Below are 17,537 nucleotides of genomic sequence, written 5' to 3'. Positions count from 1 at the left end.
AACCATGCTTGCTGCTGTTCTTCTTTGGTGAGGGAGTCAAACAGCTGACCCCAAGATAAAGGAGAGGGATTGATGACAGGGATTTTGAAAAGGGGATCATGACTCTCCGGGAGGGACATGACTTCTTTGTGCAGCCTGCTGACTCCTCTGGCCCTGCCTCTGCCTGCTCAGCAATATTCCAATGGCACTTAACAATGGAGGAATGCTTTGCACATCCCTCCTTGTGGGTGGCATTGGAAGATTTAATCCACCACATAATGGGCAGGTGAGGATGGAGGATAATGGTCTCGTTGGTTGTTGTGAGGAGAGCCAAAGAGCAGGAGTTGGCGCTTGAAGTGGGTGTAGCAGGAGGGGGCTTGTGTAGGGTTTTCATTCAGAAGCCAAGTGGAATTCTGCGCCCCTTGATTTTTTTTTTTGCCAGAGGATCCCCTCAGCTGTTGTGGTAGTGGCTGAGACCTGGAGTTCGAAGGGGACTCTGGTCTGTTGGGAGGCTAATGGCAGTGCCTGCTCCATGACTTATTTAGCTGTTTCAAACACAAGATCATAGCCCCAGTGAAATGTGGTCTTCCTGGAGACAGCATATAGTGAGCGCAGCAGCACGGTAAGATGGGGGACGTGCTGTCGCCAGTTGCCTAAAAGGCCGACGAAACTCTGTGTTTCAGCCTTGTTGATGGGCACTGCTGTATTCAAAATTTTATTTCGCACCAACTCCGGGATATCCCTCTGGCCCAAGTGCCACTGTATTCTCAGGAAGAGGATCATCTGGCTGGGACCCTATATTTTCTCTGGATTAATAGCCAGCCATGATCACAGAGGGCAGAGGGGAGGGAGTTCAGTGCCTGTGCTACTGTGCCTCTGTGGGTCCCTGAATGAGGATGTCATTGATGTAATGGCTTACATTGATGTCAGGTAGTAGTGCAATATTTTTAAAATCGTGGGATTTAACCTGTGGTAGAGGATGGGACTGTGGACATTCCCCTGGGGTTGGCAGCAAAAGGTGTATTGTATGCCACCCAAGATGAAAGCAAACTGATCCTGGGAATTGGGGCTTAAGGGGATAGAAAAGAATGCTTTGGTGAGGTCAACCACAGTATACCAAGGTTTGTTTCCCTGCCTGTGATATCCTCGACCAATGTTATCAAGTCGAGAACAGCCGCAGTGATGGAGGGTGGATTTATTCAATTTACGATAGTCAATGGTCATGCGCCACATGCTGTTTTTCTTGTGGATGGGCCTCATTGGACTTTTGTAGAGGGACACTATCTTATCACCCCTCATTTCCACAATCACCTCATTGCCCCCGGTACCCGATACTGGTGGGGGCAGACTACCTGGGAGGTTCAGGAGAATGACAAGGGGAGTCCATCTGGCCACCCCGACGACAATGGTACCATCAAGGGTAAAACCACCCCTCTGAGGTCAGAGCAGAAGGTGGTGAATAAGTGCCCCTGACATCCACTGGGTGGCTGTGCCTGGGAGCCCGATTAGAGGCTAATGATAAGGGCCCATTCTCTAATGACCTTCATGTCCTCACTAACTCTGTGCCACTGTGGTTGGCACGTCAGGTTCCGTTTTAAAAGTGCGGGTTACCTGGACTGCACCCCAGTTACTATCCGATCCTACAGCGTGCTCCCCTCCCCATTGTGGAAGGCTGACAGGGGGTCCTTATGGTGGGTCTGGGACCATATGATCACCCGCTGGGCTTGCAAGGTCTCTGGATGCGGTGGTGGGGAGGGGGACATAATTGGACTTCTCAAAGCCACACATCCCATCTCCCAAACACGCATCACCCTCCTCCTCGTACATGATGATGGTTCTGATCTTGATAGGATTGACCTGCCAGCTGGATTGGCAGGGTGCATGAAGCTTCTGCACTTTGACTAGCTGGCAGGCAGCTTCAGTGTACCTAGCTGCTAACCTGCTGATACGCACCCTGGCAGCGTCCAGAGCCTCCTGCAGAGACCCGTGCTAGAGTTTTAATGATTCCATTTGCTCATCTTTCTGGGCACCCTTAAATCGGATGTGATATTACTAAACAACTATATAGACATTCCACCATAGCCAAGGAGATAATAATGAGGGGTGGGGCTGATAATATAATTGGAATCTTTTTACCCTCAGCACTGGTGTACACTTTTGAACAACACTTATAGTTGGAGCTCTTTGACAGGAATTTGAATTCCTGCTGCTCAGATCAACTTTGGCATCTTGAGCATGAAGGGTTCAGTTTTAAAAGAAATCCTTGCTTAGCCACTCATCCCCTTGACCACAGGAAGAAGTTTGATTCCCATTAGTTTTAAATTGAGTTGTCCTCTTATAGATTTTAACATTTGACCATTTCGGCGTGCAAGATTTGGACATGCACAGCAATATGATAAACATTTTTTTTTCTTTATTACATCTCTTGTATTTTAACAAGGGAAGCGAGGAGAGGAGACACAGCATTCCTCTGCAGGGTTCTACCACTCAGTCCAACTACCGATGTTGACACAGGCTTTAAACAGCCTGTTAAAGGAGCCGACGTTGGCAGCACCTGTATTTGGCAGCAGCCTCAAGGGGTTCCAGGTTCCAGGGAATCAGACTGGTGCATGGGGAGATCACCCCAGCTTGAGAACAAGAAGCAGAGAAAATGACCCTATGGGATGGTGGCCACAATGGCAGACAAGTAAGGGCTCCGTGGCTGGCTGTTGGTGACTTGAGGAGAGGAACCCATGCAGGCTATGGGCTAATGGCGACTGCAGTCATAGGACTCACACCAGACTGCTGGAGACTGGCTGAAGGGGGTACCAGGTATTGGAACTGGGATGTGAGAGGATGCCAAGGGCACTAAAAGCTTCCTGATCATGTTTGAGGCTTGGAGCTGGAGCTAGAGTTGCTGACAGTTTAGACCGAGGTCTGCATGCTTGTGGAGGCTGTGGGAGCACAGGAGGCAAATCCACAGACACTCAGTGACAAGGGGTCTCTCTTTTGCTTCTCTTTCTCTGATTGTAAGAGACACCTGGAAATTTCTACTGATGGAAAACCTGTCTATTTTGTGGCAGACTAAAACAAATTTAGTATAATGTTGCACCTATTTTTTATTGCACGACAATAAAGGAATCTTGAAAGGTGGTGTATTATGCAAACCTTTACACTAAGTCCTTGTCATGAGCACTAGAGGGCACTGGCAGTTAACAGTTCAGACTCATTCAGGTAAATTATAAGGGAAAGGTTTTGTGAATAAGTGAAATTAAAAAATAAGAGATAGATGGCTTATGTACCCTGAGGAGATCAACTTGATTCAGAGTTAGTAATCACTCACTATATTCAGAGATTTGGAATGGGTAAAATCAATGCAGTATAGACACCAGTTTGTTAAGATTCCTGAAATATGATTTAAGCAGGTTGAGTTTTCACATAGTCCTTGGAGATCAGAGTATGAATCCTGTTTGGAATGACCATCGCCCTTGCTGCATGCTGGAGCCCTTGAGCAAGTGCTTGCTAATTCCAAACCAGTTCCAGGGCATGCTTTCTGGTAAGTCTCTCAGACTGACTACCTTTTAGTTTGGGACTAAAATTGAATTTACCCCCATTTTGTCTTCCATTCTTGACGGAGGATGAAGAAGGCTGTGCTGTTTGCATCTCCAGAACCCTTCATCTTCCCACCTGCCAGCAGTTATTGATCCAGCTCGACTTCAGAGTTACCAATCAATTTCCCTTCAGCTGTTTCTGTGAAGAATAGAGAAGCACAGAAGCTGTAGATACTGGAATCTTAACCAAACAAATAATTGCTGGAATCCATGAGCCTGTTTCACCCATTCACTGTCATGGGGTTAATAGGGAGGGTTGAAATCTAAAGAATTTTTTTTGCAATCTATAACACATGCTGGAAGTCTTAGATATTATATTCAAGTCTGTGTGCCCTGCATCTATGGGGAAAGCTAAATGTTGCTTGCTTAGCTGTTAAAAATCTGGATCAACTCTGCTCTAGCTGAATTTAATCATATTTGGCCTCAACTTATAATTGGTCATTAAGACCTTTCCATTCTTTGGAAATAAAACTGTCCGCCTCAACCTCGATCTCAGTTTTATAGTCTTAATATCAGAATGATATTGCATAATTTTCAGTTTGAGGGCAATTATAATTATGCATTTACCTAATTTAATATAATACTGATAAATTGCTTTCTGGGAACTATTAGAACCATGGAACAATACAGCAAAGAAACAGGCCCTTTGCTGAACTATTATTCTCCACAGTCCCATTGACCCTGATCATAGCCCTCCATACCCCTCCAATGCATGTACCTGTCCAAATTCTTCTTAAAAATTAAAATTGAGCCTGCATTTACCACTTCAGCTGGCAGTTTGTTCTCTGTGTGAAGTTCCCCTGAATGTTCCTTTTAACCCTTTCCCCCTTAGCCCATGATCTCTGGTTTGTCTCTCACCTACCCTCAGGAGAAAAAGCCGACCGAAATTTACTCTGTCTATCCCCCTCATAATTTTAAATACCTCTACTAAATCTCCCCTCATTCTTCTACACTGTAGGGATCAAGTCCTAGCCTGCTTAACCTTACCCTGTAAAATAAAACTCAGTTCCTGAAGTTCAACATACATTCACCATGTATGTCCTACCTTGGTTTATTCTTCTAAAATCTTCTCTTCACTTCACTTTTTTCAATCTTATTGATATCTTTCCTGTATTTAGGTGACCAAATCTATCCAAATTTGGCCTCACCAATGTCTTATAGAAGTTTTACCATAACATCCCAACTCTTGTACTCATTACTTTGATTTATGAAGGCCAATAAGGCATCACTTTCAGGGAATTATGTATCACACTCCTCAGTGTCCTACCATTCACCATGTATGTCCTACCTTGGTTTATTCTTCCAAAATGCAACACCTCAAACTTGTCTGCATGAAATTCCATTTGCCATTTTTCCAGTTGGTCCAGATCCCCCTGCAAGGTTTGAAAGCCTTCCTTGTTGTTCACAACACCACCTCCAATCTTTGCGATGATTTGTTGGTCAAATTTACCACATTATCATCCAGAGCAATGATACAGATGACAAAAAACAATGGTCCTGTTATGGACCATGGACTGACCTTTTGGACTGTGGACTGCCACTTTTCAGCCCATTTTTCCAGCTGGTCTAGATCCCTCTGCAAGCTTTGAAAACCTTCTTCGCTGTCCACAACGCCTCCAATCTTATTGCCCTCTGCAAACTTCCTGATCCAATTTACCATGTTATCATCCAGATCATTGATATAGATGACAAACAACAATGGTCCCTGAGGTACACCACTAGTCACAGGCCTCCAGTCTAGGAAACAATTATCCAACACTACTCTCTGGCTTCTCCCGTCCATTGTCGAATCCTTTTCACTACTTCACCATGAATACCTAATATCTGAACCTTCCTAACCTCCCATTGGGGATTGGTCAAAGTCCATGTAGACAACATCCACAGTCTTTCCTTCATCAACTTTACTGGTAACCTCCTCAATACAGTCTATAACGTTGGTTAAACATGACCTATCACACACAAAGCCATGTTGACTGTCCCTAATCAGACCATGGCTATCCAAATACTTGTATACTTGATCCTTAAGAACACCTTCCAAAAAACTTATGTACTACTGACATCGGGCTCGCTGGTCCATAATTTCCAGGATTACTTTTGGGAGCCTTTTTTAAATAACAGAATATGAACTACCCTCTACTCCTGCACCTAACCTGTCGCTAAGGATATTGTAAATATTTCTGCCAAAGACCCAGCAATTTATACACTAGCCTCCCTCAAGGTTCAAGGGAATATCTTGTCAGGCCCTGGGGATTTATCCAACATTTTTTTGCTTCAAGACAGTAAGCACTTCCTCTTTAATTTGTATAGGTTCCATGACCTCACTACTTGTTGTACTTCCTTAGACTCTGTGCCAGTTTCCTGAGTAAACACTGATGCAAAAAAAAACATTTAAGATCTTCCCATCTTTTTTGGATCCATACAAAGCTAACCACTCTGATTTTCAAGGCAACCAATTTTGTCCCTCACTATCCTTTTTGCTCTTAATATAACTGTAGAAACCCTTAGGACTTTCCTTCACTCTGCCAAAGCAACCTTATGTCTTCTCCAGTATTGTATGTGTTTTTTACTTCATATCTTCTTTTAGCCTTTCTGATTTATTTCTTGTTTTTTCTTGCATTTTTATACTCCTAAAATACCTAATTTTCTCCATGTTGCTTATATCTGCTAAATACTTTTCTCTTCTTCTGATATCCACAATATCCCTTGAAAATCAAGGCTCCCTATGCCTGTTTACTTTGCCTTTAATCCTAACAGAAAATACAAACCCTGTACTCTCAAAATTTCATCTTTGCAGGCCTTCCACTTACCCTTGCACATCTTTGCCTGAAAACAACTTATCACAATCCATGCGTTCTAGATCCTTTCTCATTTCCTCAAAATTGGTCTTTCTCCAATTTAGAATCTCAACCCAAGACCCAGACCTATCCTTCTCCATAATTAACTTGAAACTAATGGAATTATGATTACTTGTCCCAAAATATTTCCATACACATACTTCTGTTACCTGTCCTGCCTCATTACCTAATGAGACCCAGTATTGCACTCTCTCTAGTTGGTTCCTCTATATATTGATTTTAAAAACTTTATGAACACATTTGACAAACTCCAAGCCATCCAGCCCTTTTACAGTTTGGGAGACAAAGTCAAGATGTGGAAAATTTAAAATCTCCTACTATCGTAACTGTGTTTCCTGCAGCTGTATGCTATCTCTGTACAGATGTATTCCTCCAATTCTCACTGACTCAATACAGATGTGCTCCTCCAATTTTTGCTGACTCAATTGGGCAATCGATAATACAACCCCATGAAATTATTATCAGATTTTTTCTGCTTTTACTAATAAAACATTCTAATATATGATAAAATATCAACTGAATGCATTTGAAACCTGGTTGATTATTGACAAAAACCAGATTCACAAGTATGACCATCTATTTGATAGACCTTCACCTCTTAGCCCAGGTTCAGTGCAGGGGCCAAGTACTGAAAGATATAAGTTTAAAATTTTATTTCTGTTTTCATTGCTTTTTCTTGCAAATACAGCCCAATATTTATCCACAATATCTATAACATCTCAAACTATATGTCAACAGTCTTGTAATTTGAAACTAATATTTTCAACCAGAGATTGGTGCTGTTAAGAAATTTAGTAATGCTGTTATATCATTCACAAATGTTATCAGTAGCAGGATAGGAGAAAATGCCCCTCTAGCCCTTCACTGTTAATGTTTCTTGCGTCAGTGAGAAGTATGTTAAATAAATAATATGATCAGCCTTTCATGTCAAACTTGTCAAAACATCGTTTTGAGAATTAAATGAACCCCCATCTGTTCATAAGCTTGAAGATATTTCATTCTTTGTTATATCTGATCTTGTGCTGACCAGGCACTCAATCACTTGGCCTCTTGAAAGACATTTTGTTGAATTCCATCTGAAGCTCAGTTAGTAGCAGTCTCATCAAAAGGTTTTGGTTAGCTAAACCAACGAGGTGAGCACATGATTTAGGTTAGTGTTTCAGTGTAATACAGCGAGGATGCTGGACTGTCAAACTTGGGGCCTGTTGGGTGATGTTCTTTTTCTTTGGCTTGGCTTCGCGGACGAAGATTTATGGACATGGGCTAGATTGGCCATTCCAAAAAGAGGACATGGTCATCACGCACACAGTTTCAAAATAAAATAATACTTTTTGTAAGATATGAACTGTATTGCAAAAACAACAAATGCAAACACACTGTGTGTATGTATAGTAACCTATGACTATGTCCTTCGTTTGGAATGGCCACCCTAACAGGGGATGAAGAGCCATACTTTCCTCTGTTCTAACCCATAGACAACTATGGCCTCCTTGGTAATGGCACTATTGGGAGAAAATGGGGAACATTCTTCACATTTTGGCATGTCCTGCTGGAAGTCATAGGCTTGGTCTCAAAATAGGCAGCTCGGCATATTGTAACTGTTTGCTGACCTTCTGGGCAGATTCATTCAACCCTGCAGCACAGCCAGCCATAGAACCCTGCAATATCTTCTGGCCCTCCCACCAGTGGTGCAGGCAGCGCCTGTTGGATCATGAACTGTTGTTCCCGTTGCAGCTTTTCTTGGGAATGGCCAAGAAAGGGTGCCCAGAAAAATGCTGACTAGGTGAATAGTTGGCCAGAGCTTGAGGTTTGTTGATGGAGGGGGAGGGGAGAAGAAACCTGTACCTCCTCCCCCACCCCCTCACCCCATCTGGTTGCTAGCTTTGGCTTCAGGTTCTCAAGGCTGCTGGCCAAGTTGGCGAACGTTCTTTCAATGAGGAGATGCTTTGCGCAATGATACATTTTAAATTGAATAATTTTATGATGAAAAGTAGGATCTGGTCTCAAGTTCTCAAACAAATACACCAAGCTTTTGCATAAAGGTGGATGCTGAACAAATATATTTGATGTCTGTGTGAATTTAGTAAGGTTTTTGCAAGTCCCATGTGGCAGTCTGGCAAAAACCCAGGCATAGTGAGTGGCAATTTGGATGCATGAGTAATTGGGAGCCAGGATTATGAGTGCTTTTCATTATTGGAAAACCATTGTATCAAGTTCCATGGCCCCTTAACACTTAATCCCTTGTTTTCTGTTCCATGTGTATTAATGACTTGGAGTTAATTGCATGGAATATGATAAAGATGTTTCCTGATAAGTGAAAAGTTGTTTGACAGTGAGGAGAGTAACAAAAGACTGCAGGAGATCCAGAAGGTGTGGTGGATGGGCAATAAAATGGCCAATGGACTTCCATCCAGAACAATAATGTGGAAATGAAACAAAGAATAAACAAAAAGCTCTCAGATGATGGGAGAAACAAAGGGACCTTCGAACATCTGTACACAGATCCTTAAAGTTAGCAGGAAAGTCAATAAGGTGGTGAGAAAAATGTGTAGGATTCCATCCTTTATCAGCAGGGGATACATTGTAAGAATAAGAACAATCTTGGTGAGGCCACTGCCCGAGTAATGTTAATATTCAGGTTAATAATCAAAGGAAGTATTAAACTGGAGAGTGCGTAGGATATTTATGGAGATATTACTTGGACTGGAAAATGTAGCCAAGGTGTTGTCTTCTTCCATTCCTTTTTTCTGAAGAAAACTTTATTAAGGTGTTTCAATTCACGGTGAGTTGTGTTGGACAGTAACGGTGCTACTGCTGCCTCACGGTGCTAGCGTCCCTGATGAAATCCTGACCTCTGTGGGAAGTTTGTGCTTCCTCCCTGTGACTTTGTTGGTTTTCCCTGGCTCTTCAGTATTTTCCCACACCTCAAAGATCTGTGGATGGAGAAGTTCATTGATCACTGAAAATTGCTGCTGTTGTGCAGGTGAGTGGTAAAACTACTCGTGGCAGTGGTTGATGGGAACAAAGGGGCAATAGATTACAGGGAAAATTATTGACGAATAAGATTGTTCTGTGAGTTGGCTTAGAATTAAAAAGCTGAGTGACTTCCTATGTCATAGGGAAATATGGTCCTCATTCCCAAAGCTGAGGAGTTAAAATTCAGGAGGTATAATTAGTCATTGGTTGAAGGATTCAAGTCTAGTTGATGAAGGTCATTTTCATCCAGAGGGAAGTAGTGATCTGGAATTAACTACCCATGAGGGTGATAGAGCAGAAACCCTCATCTTACTTAAACAGCAATTGGATGTTTATTGTAGGGGTTGTGATCCGCAGGGCTTTGGACCTAGTTCAGGAAGCTGAGATAAAGGTCAGCAGCTCTTTTTCAAATTCTTCTTCTTTCTTTCTTTGGCTTGGCTTCGGACGAAGATTTATGGAGGGGTATGTCCACATCTACTGCAGGCTCGTTGGTGACTGACAAGTCCGATGCGGGACAGGCAGGCACAGTTGCAGCGGTTGCAAGGGAAAATTGGTTGGTTGGGGTTGGGTGTTGGGTTTTTCCTCCTTTATCTTTTGTCAGTGAGGTGGGCTTTTTCAAATAGCATGTATGCAATGGGCTGAATGGCTCCATGTCAAAAATCTTCTCTAGCCTGGCATATGAGGCGTCGTTCTCCATGTGGGCCAGGATGGAATGAAGCAACAAGGCTTTAGCATCATCTTTGGAGCAGTTTCTTCTATATGTGAATTGAAGTGGATCCAGTGTCTGTGGAAGGTATGCTTTGATGAGTTCCATCATCAGACGCTCGAAGCATTTCATAATGGTGGAGGCCACTGCCATAAGGCAGTAGTCATTAAGGTTTATTGTCGCCCTCTTTGGTTTTATATCACATCTGTTTGTGAGACATGAGACTATGGCACACCCATTGAAGGTGATTTGATCTTAACACGCGAGTTGTATGTGAAGGTAGAAAACACATTCTAGTCTTTTTCCTCAGACTTATTGCATGCAATCTAATCCCATTCATTCATATTATTCATGTTACTTCTGGTTGCCTTTTGCAACTGGGAAGTAAGAATGAGGATCCCGGAAGAACTAATTTGTACAGTCGATAAGGCTGGTAACTTGCAGTTCAACAGAATATCTGACCTGTGGTTGTGCCTATAATTATCCCTTAACCATTATCTAGTAGGTATTTTCCCTCATTTGCACTTTGCAGTTTGAGGGACGTTGGATATAAATTGGCTGCCACTTTTTCTTCGTTAGCTGAAAAGCAAAAACATTTCAGTAACGTAAAGCGTTCTGCGTGTCATGAGGTTGTAAATCTAATGCAATGTGCAAACTGATTCATGATAACTCAGTCAATTTCTCCCTCAGTTTTCATTGCAGAATACTGGAAGCACATTTGCCATTCTTTACTCACAGCATAATTGCAAACAAGCATCGATAATCTGGCCAATTTAATTCACTTAGCCTCGTCAAGTTTATTGTCATCTGATTGTACAAGTTCAACCCAACAAAAGAGCTTTCTCCAGAGCTTGGTGCAAAATATGCAGACACACAACCAAACATAACACACAGACAAATAATATATATGTAGGACAAGCATTTTAATCTATTAAAATAAATAAATAAAGATTGCTTTGTAGAAATGAGAGTCTCAGATGGTTAGTGTGAGCAGTTCCTTTGGTTGTTCCGCGTTCTCACTGCGTTTGAGAAGAAGCTGTTCCTCAGCCTGGTTGTGCCTGCTCTGATCCTCCTGTATCTCTACTCTGAAGGGAACAGCTGAAAGATGCTGCGTATAGAGTGGAAGGACTCCTCAATGATTTTTCCTCCAGACAACGATCCAGGTAGATCTCGTCGATGGGAGGGAGAGAGACTCCAATGATCCTCTCTGTGTTCCTGTGGATTGACCTCCAATCCATTTCTCTGCAGCAAACATACCTCAAGGTGATGCAGCTGGCCACGACGCTCTTGATAGAACTCCTATATAAGGTTGCTATAATGGTGGCTGGTAGCCTTGCCCACATCTGTGTTCTCAGGAAATGCAGTTGCTATTGCACCTTCCTGACAAGTGAGGAGATGTTGAGTGCCCACAATAGGCCACTAGTTAAGTGAACTTCAAGGAACTTGGTGCTCTCTACTCTTTCTAATACAGAGTTGTTGATGTGTAGTGAAGGGTGGTTGTTCCTAATCCTCCTGAAGTCCACGATCATCTCCTTTTTCTTGTCCATGTTGAGACTCAGGTTGTTACTCTTGCACCAATTCACAAGATTTTCCACCCCTTCTCTGTAGTGCGGCTTAATGTTGTTGCTGATGAGGCCAACTACTGTTGCGTCATCTGCAAAATTGATGACACTGTTGGAGCTCAATCTGACGATGCATTTGTGGGTCAGTAGCATGACGGTGCTCAATATTCTGCTACTGACTCAGGTAAACTGTGCTCTTTCCATTAGGAAGTCCAATTACAGAGAGGGGTGTTGAGTCCCAGTTAGGACAGCTTCTGGAGAATGATTGTATTAAGCGTCGAGCTGAAGTCAATGAACAATAGCCTGGCATATGAGGTGTCGTTCTCCAGGTGGGCCAGGATGGAATGAAGCAACAAGGCTTTAGCATCATCTTTGGAGCAGTTTCTTCTATATGTGAATTGAAGTGGATCCAGTGTCTGTGGAAGGTATGCTTTGATGAGTTCCATCATCAGATGTGAAGCATTTCATAATGGTGGAGGTCACTGCCACAAGGCAGTAGTCATTGAGGTTTATTATTGTCGCCCTCCTGGGTACCAGGAGGCTGTTTTGAACCATGCGGGAACAGTGGAGAAAATTAGAGCATTCCCACACATCAAATTCCAGTGTTTTCCATTTGATTCTATCTTTGCATCTTGGTACATTCCTTGTTGATAATTCAAGATGAACCCAGATATCAAGCAATTTAATTTTATTAATTTGCATTTTACTTCCTTTTCGGTGTTTAAATGTCATCTCTCTCTCGCTCGCTCAGTCTGTCAGACATGCTTGGCCATTCTTTGTGATCATGAGTGATTGATTGCTTTAGTGAGGAGTCCCAAATAGCTTGTATTCTGAAACAGAGTTGAGCACAAAGGTCAGAGGAAGAGAGTTAACAAATTCGTTTCAAGTTGCAGGTGGGAAGGTTAAAGGCAGTATTTCTGATCGAGTTATACCAGGGTTTGGGGATAACATTAACCTGATTGGTGTTAATGAGAGAAGTTGGAAAGAAAGAAAACAAGTAAAAATTGCAAAATGCAGGCTTGTAGGAGCAGGGCATGCAGGTGAAGAGAAAAAGAGGTAAAACATCCTTTTATTTTACTGTTTTGAGCGACATATTTCCCATTCTGCACCGTCTCTTGTGTTCTCTCCTCTCACTAAGCTCGTCTCGGTTCCCATAGCATCTCTTTATTTCGACTTTCAATCTGACTGAGTGAAACATGATGGGCTGGAAACACTGTGATTTTGGTAAAAGTACCAAAATTCTAGAGGAACTTAGCTGGTCTTTTCAGCATCTAAATGAAATGACAAAGATATAGGGCTGACGTTTCGGGCCTGAGCCCTTCGGGGGTGGGTGTTCTCCCTGTTTCTGGCCCATCCCCTACTCCACCGGAGTCGGCAACATCTTGTGGTATGCTGCTGAGCTCTGGCATCACCATTTTGGACACAGACCTCTGTGGCTGCAGGATGTTGAAAAAAAAAGAACCATTTGTTTAAAGCCTGTACAAAGCTGTTGGCATCAGGATCGGGTAGTAGGACTCTGCAATTGCGTCTCTGCTCTCCACTCTCCTGAGTTCACATCAGCTTCAGCATTGCTGTAGAGCAGTTTCAATTTTTTCCATTGTGATTGATGAAGGCAAAGGCTGGTGGAGAAGCTTGAGAGAAGGCCTTATACAGTGGCTACTGCTCTGTTTTTTGTTAGACAGTGATGCTCATGCTCAATGTACCTTCAGGTGCAGGAATCTGCACTGGGATCTAAGGGAGCAGCTCTTTATCCACTAGGAAGAAGAACTTCAGAAGGACCCCGACGATGACGACTTGTGAAAAATAGAGCATTCCCACACATCAAATTCCAGTGTTTTCCATGGGCGCCATGCAGACCCCAGTCTTTTTTTTTAAAAAAATGTGCCATTTCTGATATGTCTCCTCTTCCCTGATGATGTTAATTTCTGGCTGGTCAGGAGCTTCTGGCAATGCTTTCTTGGAGATGGAGTCATGGTGCTTATGTCAGAAAGATGAGGAAGTCTTTGAAGCATTTGAATTATTCTTCAGCGTGTCTGCCTCTCTGGTAAGTTCACTTCAAGTTGGAGTGAGCAATAGACCCTTTTACAGTAAACCAGAACCTCCTGCCAGTTGTTCAGACTCTCTTCCTCACCATCTGTTTAGATTGATGGTTTCTGCTGGGCCTCTGCCTTCCTGTGCCTGCAGAGCGGTTTCTTTTACCTTGAGGAATGGTGAACTTTTGACTGCAGATTCCTCAGTTTTCATTTAATTAGGTCTTTGATTTCCTGGTTATTCACAAGAATATCCTCGCTGTCCCAATTATGGCCAATTTCAAGTTAACGCATAAGGTGATGACTGACATGTTGTGACCTCTGTAGGCTTGGAGTTGCGAAGAACTGTGTTTGTGATGAACTTGAGAACTTTGATTTTCTTTTTGCAATCTATCTTCTGGTGTTTTTGAGGCATATCGGTGGAGATGACAGTGCATCTTAGGCATTTGGACCTGTCTGGGCATGGGACATGTGGATGTCTTTTCTGTTCCTTGCTCAGGTATTGCAGTATCCTTAAGTTACAGTCTGCTGACCATCAGACTGGAAATTCTCAATCCATGCGAGTATTATGCCTCCAATTTTCACCTCTTGTTTGTGTCCTTGTCAGAGAACCTAAATACAGCATATTCACAAATTTTCCCTTATCCAACGAGCCATATTTTGAAAAATCTCCAACAGGTTGTAGTCGTTAGCACAACGCCAATATAACTCCAGTGACATGGGTTCCAATGTGCCACTGTCTATAAGGAGGTTGTGTGTCTGTGTGGGTTTCGTCCCAGTGCTCCAGTTTCCTCCCACTCTCCAAAGAAGTATGGGGTTTGTAGAGGTTAATTGGTGTATTTCGGTGGCTTGGGCCCGTGGGCTGTGCTGCATCTCAGAATGTAAAGATTTTATTTAATAAAGATTAGTGAATAACGAATGCCTTTCATACATCCATGCAGATTCTTCTCAATTTTATCCTTTAGGTATTCTATTGTTACATCACTCATTGTGGATTTTTGATGTGTAATGCAAGTCAAATATGAAACATTGTCCACTGACACAAGTCTCTTTTAGTTGCATCCTTTGTGGGGTGGAGTGGGGCACTACTCACAGAGGTTTCGTGTCTTTCCTTCCATATGTAAAATTATTCATCATTTAGTATTCAGTTTTATAATTCCTCTTCCCAATTATTTTGCATGATTTCTTTGCTGCCTCCTCGAATTCCACTACTTCGGCCTTATTTACCAGCCTTTGTTCCAGATAACTTTGGCACTGTACCTATTTTAAAAAAAAAACTGTATCTTGTTCTTCATAATTTCATTTGATACAGAAACCACTGCCTACACCTTACACCTTTACAGCTGATTGTTTTAATAAATTCAAGATTTTGCATAGAAATCAGTAATACCTCATAAATGAGCAATGCCCACAGTATCAACCCTCTCACACCTCCACTCTCCCAAACTAGTGGTTGTGAGCTCACTGCTCCCTCAGCCACCATTGACAGCAAATGCCCACCTGTATTCTGATTTATTTGCCTGCCCTTCTGCTTCATCTCTTGCCCCATCTCCACAGCATGTGAAGAAAATACTTTTGGGGAAATCACTGAGTTCATGTCCAAAATAGCTTTTGGTTTCCTGTTCAAGAAAATTCTAAGCTCATTTTTTTTGCTAATGCGTAATTTCCTGCAGGGATGGTTTGGAGAGCTGATAATATTGGGCTGCAAGCTCAAATTGAGTTTGTTTAGCATTTTGTTTCCAATCTATTCCAGGAGAAATTTAATCTAACCCAATCAGATGCACTGTGCCAAGGCAAACTAGTGTGTTGTCTGTGTCAAAACCTGGCCTTCCTTAGATTGCTATGACCACTAGATGCGTAACAGTGGCCTTGCTAAACTCAAATTGTCTTGCAAGTTTAATGATGAATTTACGTTTGAACTATTTGGTACTTGTGGTTGAATTGAACTGCTTTGTGGTTTTCATTTGCAGGTGCCATACTTGCCTTCATGTTGGGGTTCTTCCAGATTCCCTTAGATGATTGTGAAGAAATGTACCGAAAGTTGGGGACAGATGTATTTAAACAAAATGTAATCATGGGAACGATGAAAATGGGCTGGAGCCACGCTTTTTATGAGAGTGAGCCGTGGGAAAAAATACTGAAGTAAGTTTCAGATATCCTTGGATTTGCTTTTAATAATTCATCAATATCACTTAACTCAGCATTCAACTTTCTAAGAACCCAGATATGCATTTATGGTGCCTTTCTTTTCATTGTTTGTAAATGACTAATTATTTTTAAATTGATCAGCATAGGAATTCTGATGAGTATGTCTCGTGTTAAAATTAACATAGTTTCAGCAAACCTCACATATTGCACTCCTTATGCCAACAAAATGACCTTTTCTTTAAATCTCCATTTCCCCCCAATAATACTTTACTAACATTAATATTAGAATTTTTTTTGTTTCCTGTTTTCCTGATTAAAGCATTTAGTTCAGCAGATTCTTGTTAAAGTAATGACCCTTAAAGAGCTGCTGTATTATAGCTGCACCATCAACAGAGTGTTGCTGTTTACCATTTGCAGTTAGCACAGGATTTGAGAATCAAAATTGAAGAGGAATGAGTTACCTGTTACCATCAGGACTTTAAACTAACTTGTTAGGGGTGAGGGGGTTCAGGGGAAATTTAGAAAATTAAAGAAAAAGGTAGAAAAATGGTAAATGACAACTGGAGTCTGTTGGGGAAGAGACAAAACAGTATACATCCATTTTGAGTCAAAGGACTCATTGGCTCTTCAAGTGTCTAGCCTGTGTAATGACATGCAGAGTTCAACAGAAGCTGAAATTCCTGTCCCTGATTATTCAGTGTCCCCTGCTGTGTACATGTGCATGCAAAATCAACCCCTGGCTTGGTCTAATTCCTGTCCCTGATTATTCAGTGTCCCCTGCTGTGTACATGTGCATGCAAAATCAACCCCTGGCTTGGTCTAATTAATTCATGTCATGCTAACACTCGTTATATCAGCTTTGCTTCATACAAAGGAGATTTAAAATCCAAATCCCTATCATGAGTTATCATCCATTGGGGAATGACTGATCACTTATAATGAAAACTTTGATCCACCATGTAGCCCATATTTATTTACAAATAAATTGCATCCAAATCTTTCAATTTATTTCAAGCTTGACTTTATTTTCCTGGCAAAATCAAATATTTTGATTTGGAGATGAGGAAAGATTCTTATTAAAGTCAAAGTGGAACAACACAGTTAAGACACAGTACCCCCAGTGTGGTATGTTAAGCACATAAACTGATGCTGTTACCTGTGGCACTCAAGAATTTGTGGTAGAAGTATTGGAGCTTCAGTCTAAAATACAAGAAAATAGAAGCAGGAGCAGGTCATCTTGTCCTTGTCACTCAATACGATCATAGCTGTCCCAGGTCTAAACTCTTCTGTGCCAGTCGCCTATTGTCATCAACTGCCAGATCTTTCAAAAGTTCATCAGCTTCTTCTTTAACTACTTCCATTGATTAACCTCGAGAACTTTCTGGATAGAGAATTCCAGAGATTCTTCATGCTATGTGAGAAGAAATTTCTGCAGTGTCTTGTAGATCACAAGACCTGAATATAATCTGAATTAGATTATACAACTTGATACAACTTGTTCAATTTATTTAGCATTGGTTTACCTAGAAGTTTAGGTTTTTCTGGCTGTGACTGATGATGTTCTCAATTATAGGGAAAGAATGGGTGAAGACCTTTTAATTCAAACTTCAAGGAATCCAAAAAGCCCCAAGGTGAGCTGGTCTGTATTTTAAATCGTATGTGTTCAGCTTGCTGACAAAGAGCATTTATAC

The 17,537-nt window shown here is 41.9% G+C and overlaps 1 protein-coding gene across 1 annotated transcript in view; it reads left to right on the top strand.

The window, feature by feature from the left end:
- Positions 1–17,537, top strand: part of LOC138745805 (calcium-independent phospholipase A2-gamma-like) — a 94,179-nt gene that overhangs the window by 39,925 nt on the left and 36,717 nt on the right. Inside the window, 2 exon segments of the mRNA XM_069903121.1 lie at positions 15,669–15,840; positions 17,420–17,477. Of these exon segments, the coding sequence (XP_069759222.1) occupies positions 15,669–15,840; positions 17,420–17,477 (230 nt within the window).

This window comes from Narcine bancroftii, chromosome 11 (assembly GCF_036971445.1).
Source record: "Narcine bancroftii isolate sNarBan1 chromosome 11, sNarBan1.hap1, whole genome shotgun sequence".
Taxonomy (NCBI): Eukaryota; Metazoa; Chordata; class Chondrichthyes; order Torpediniformes; family Narcinidae; genus Narcine; species Narcine bancroftii.
Note: the sequence above shows the minus strand (reverse complement) of the source record. Positions and strands in the feature narration are given on the sequence as shown.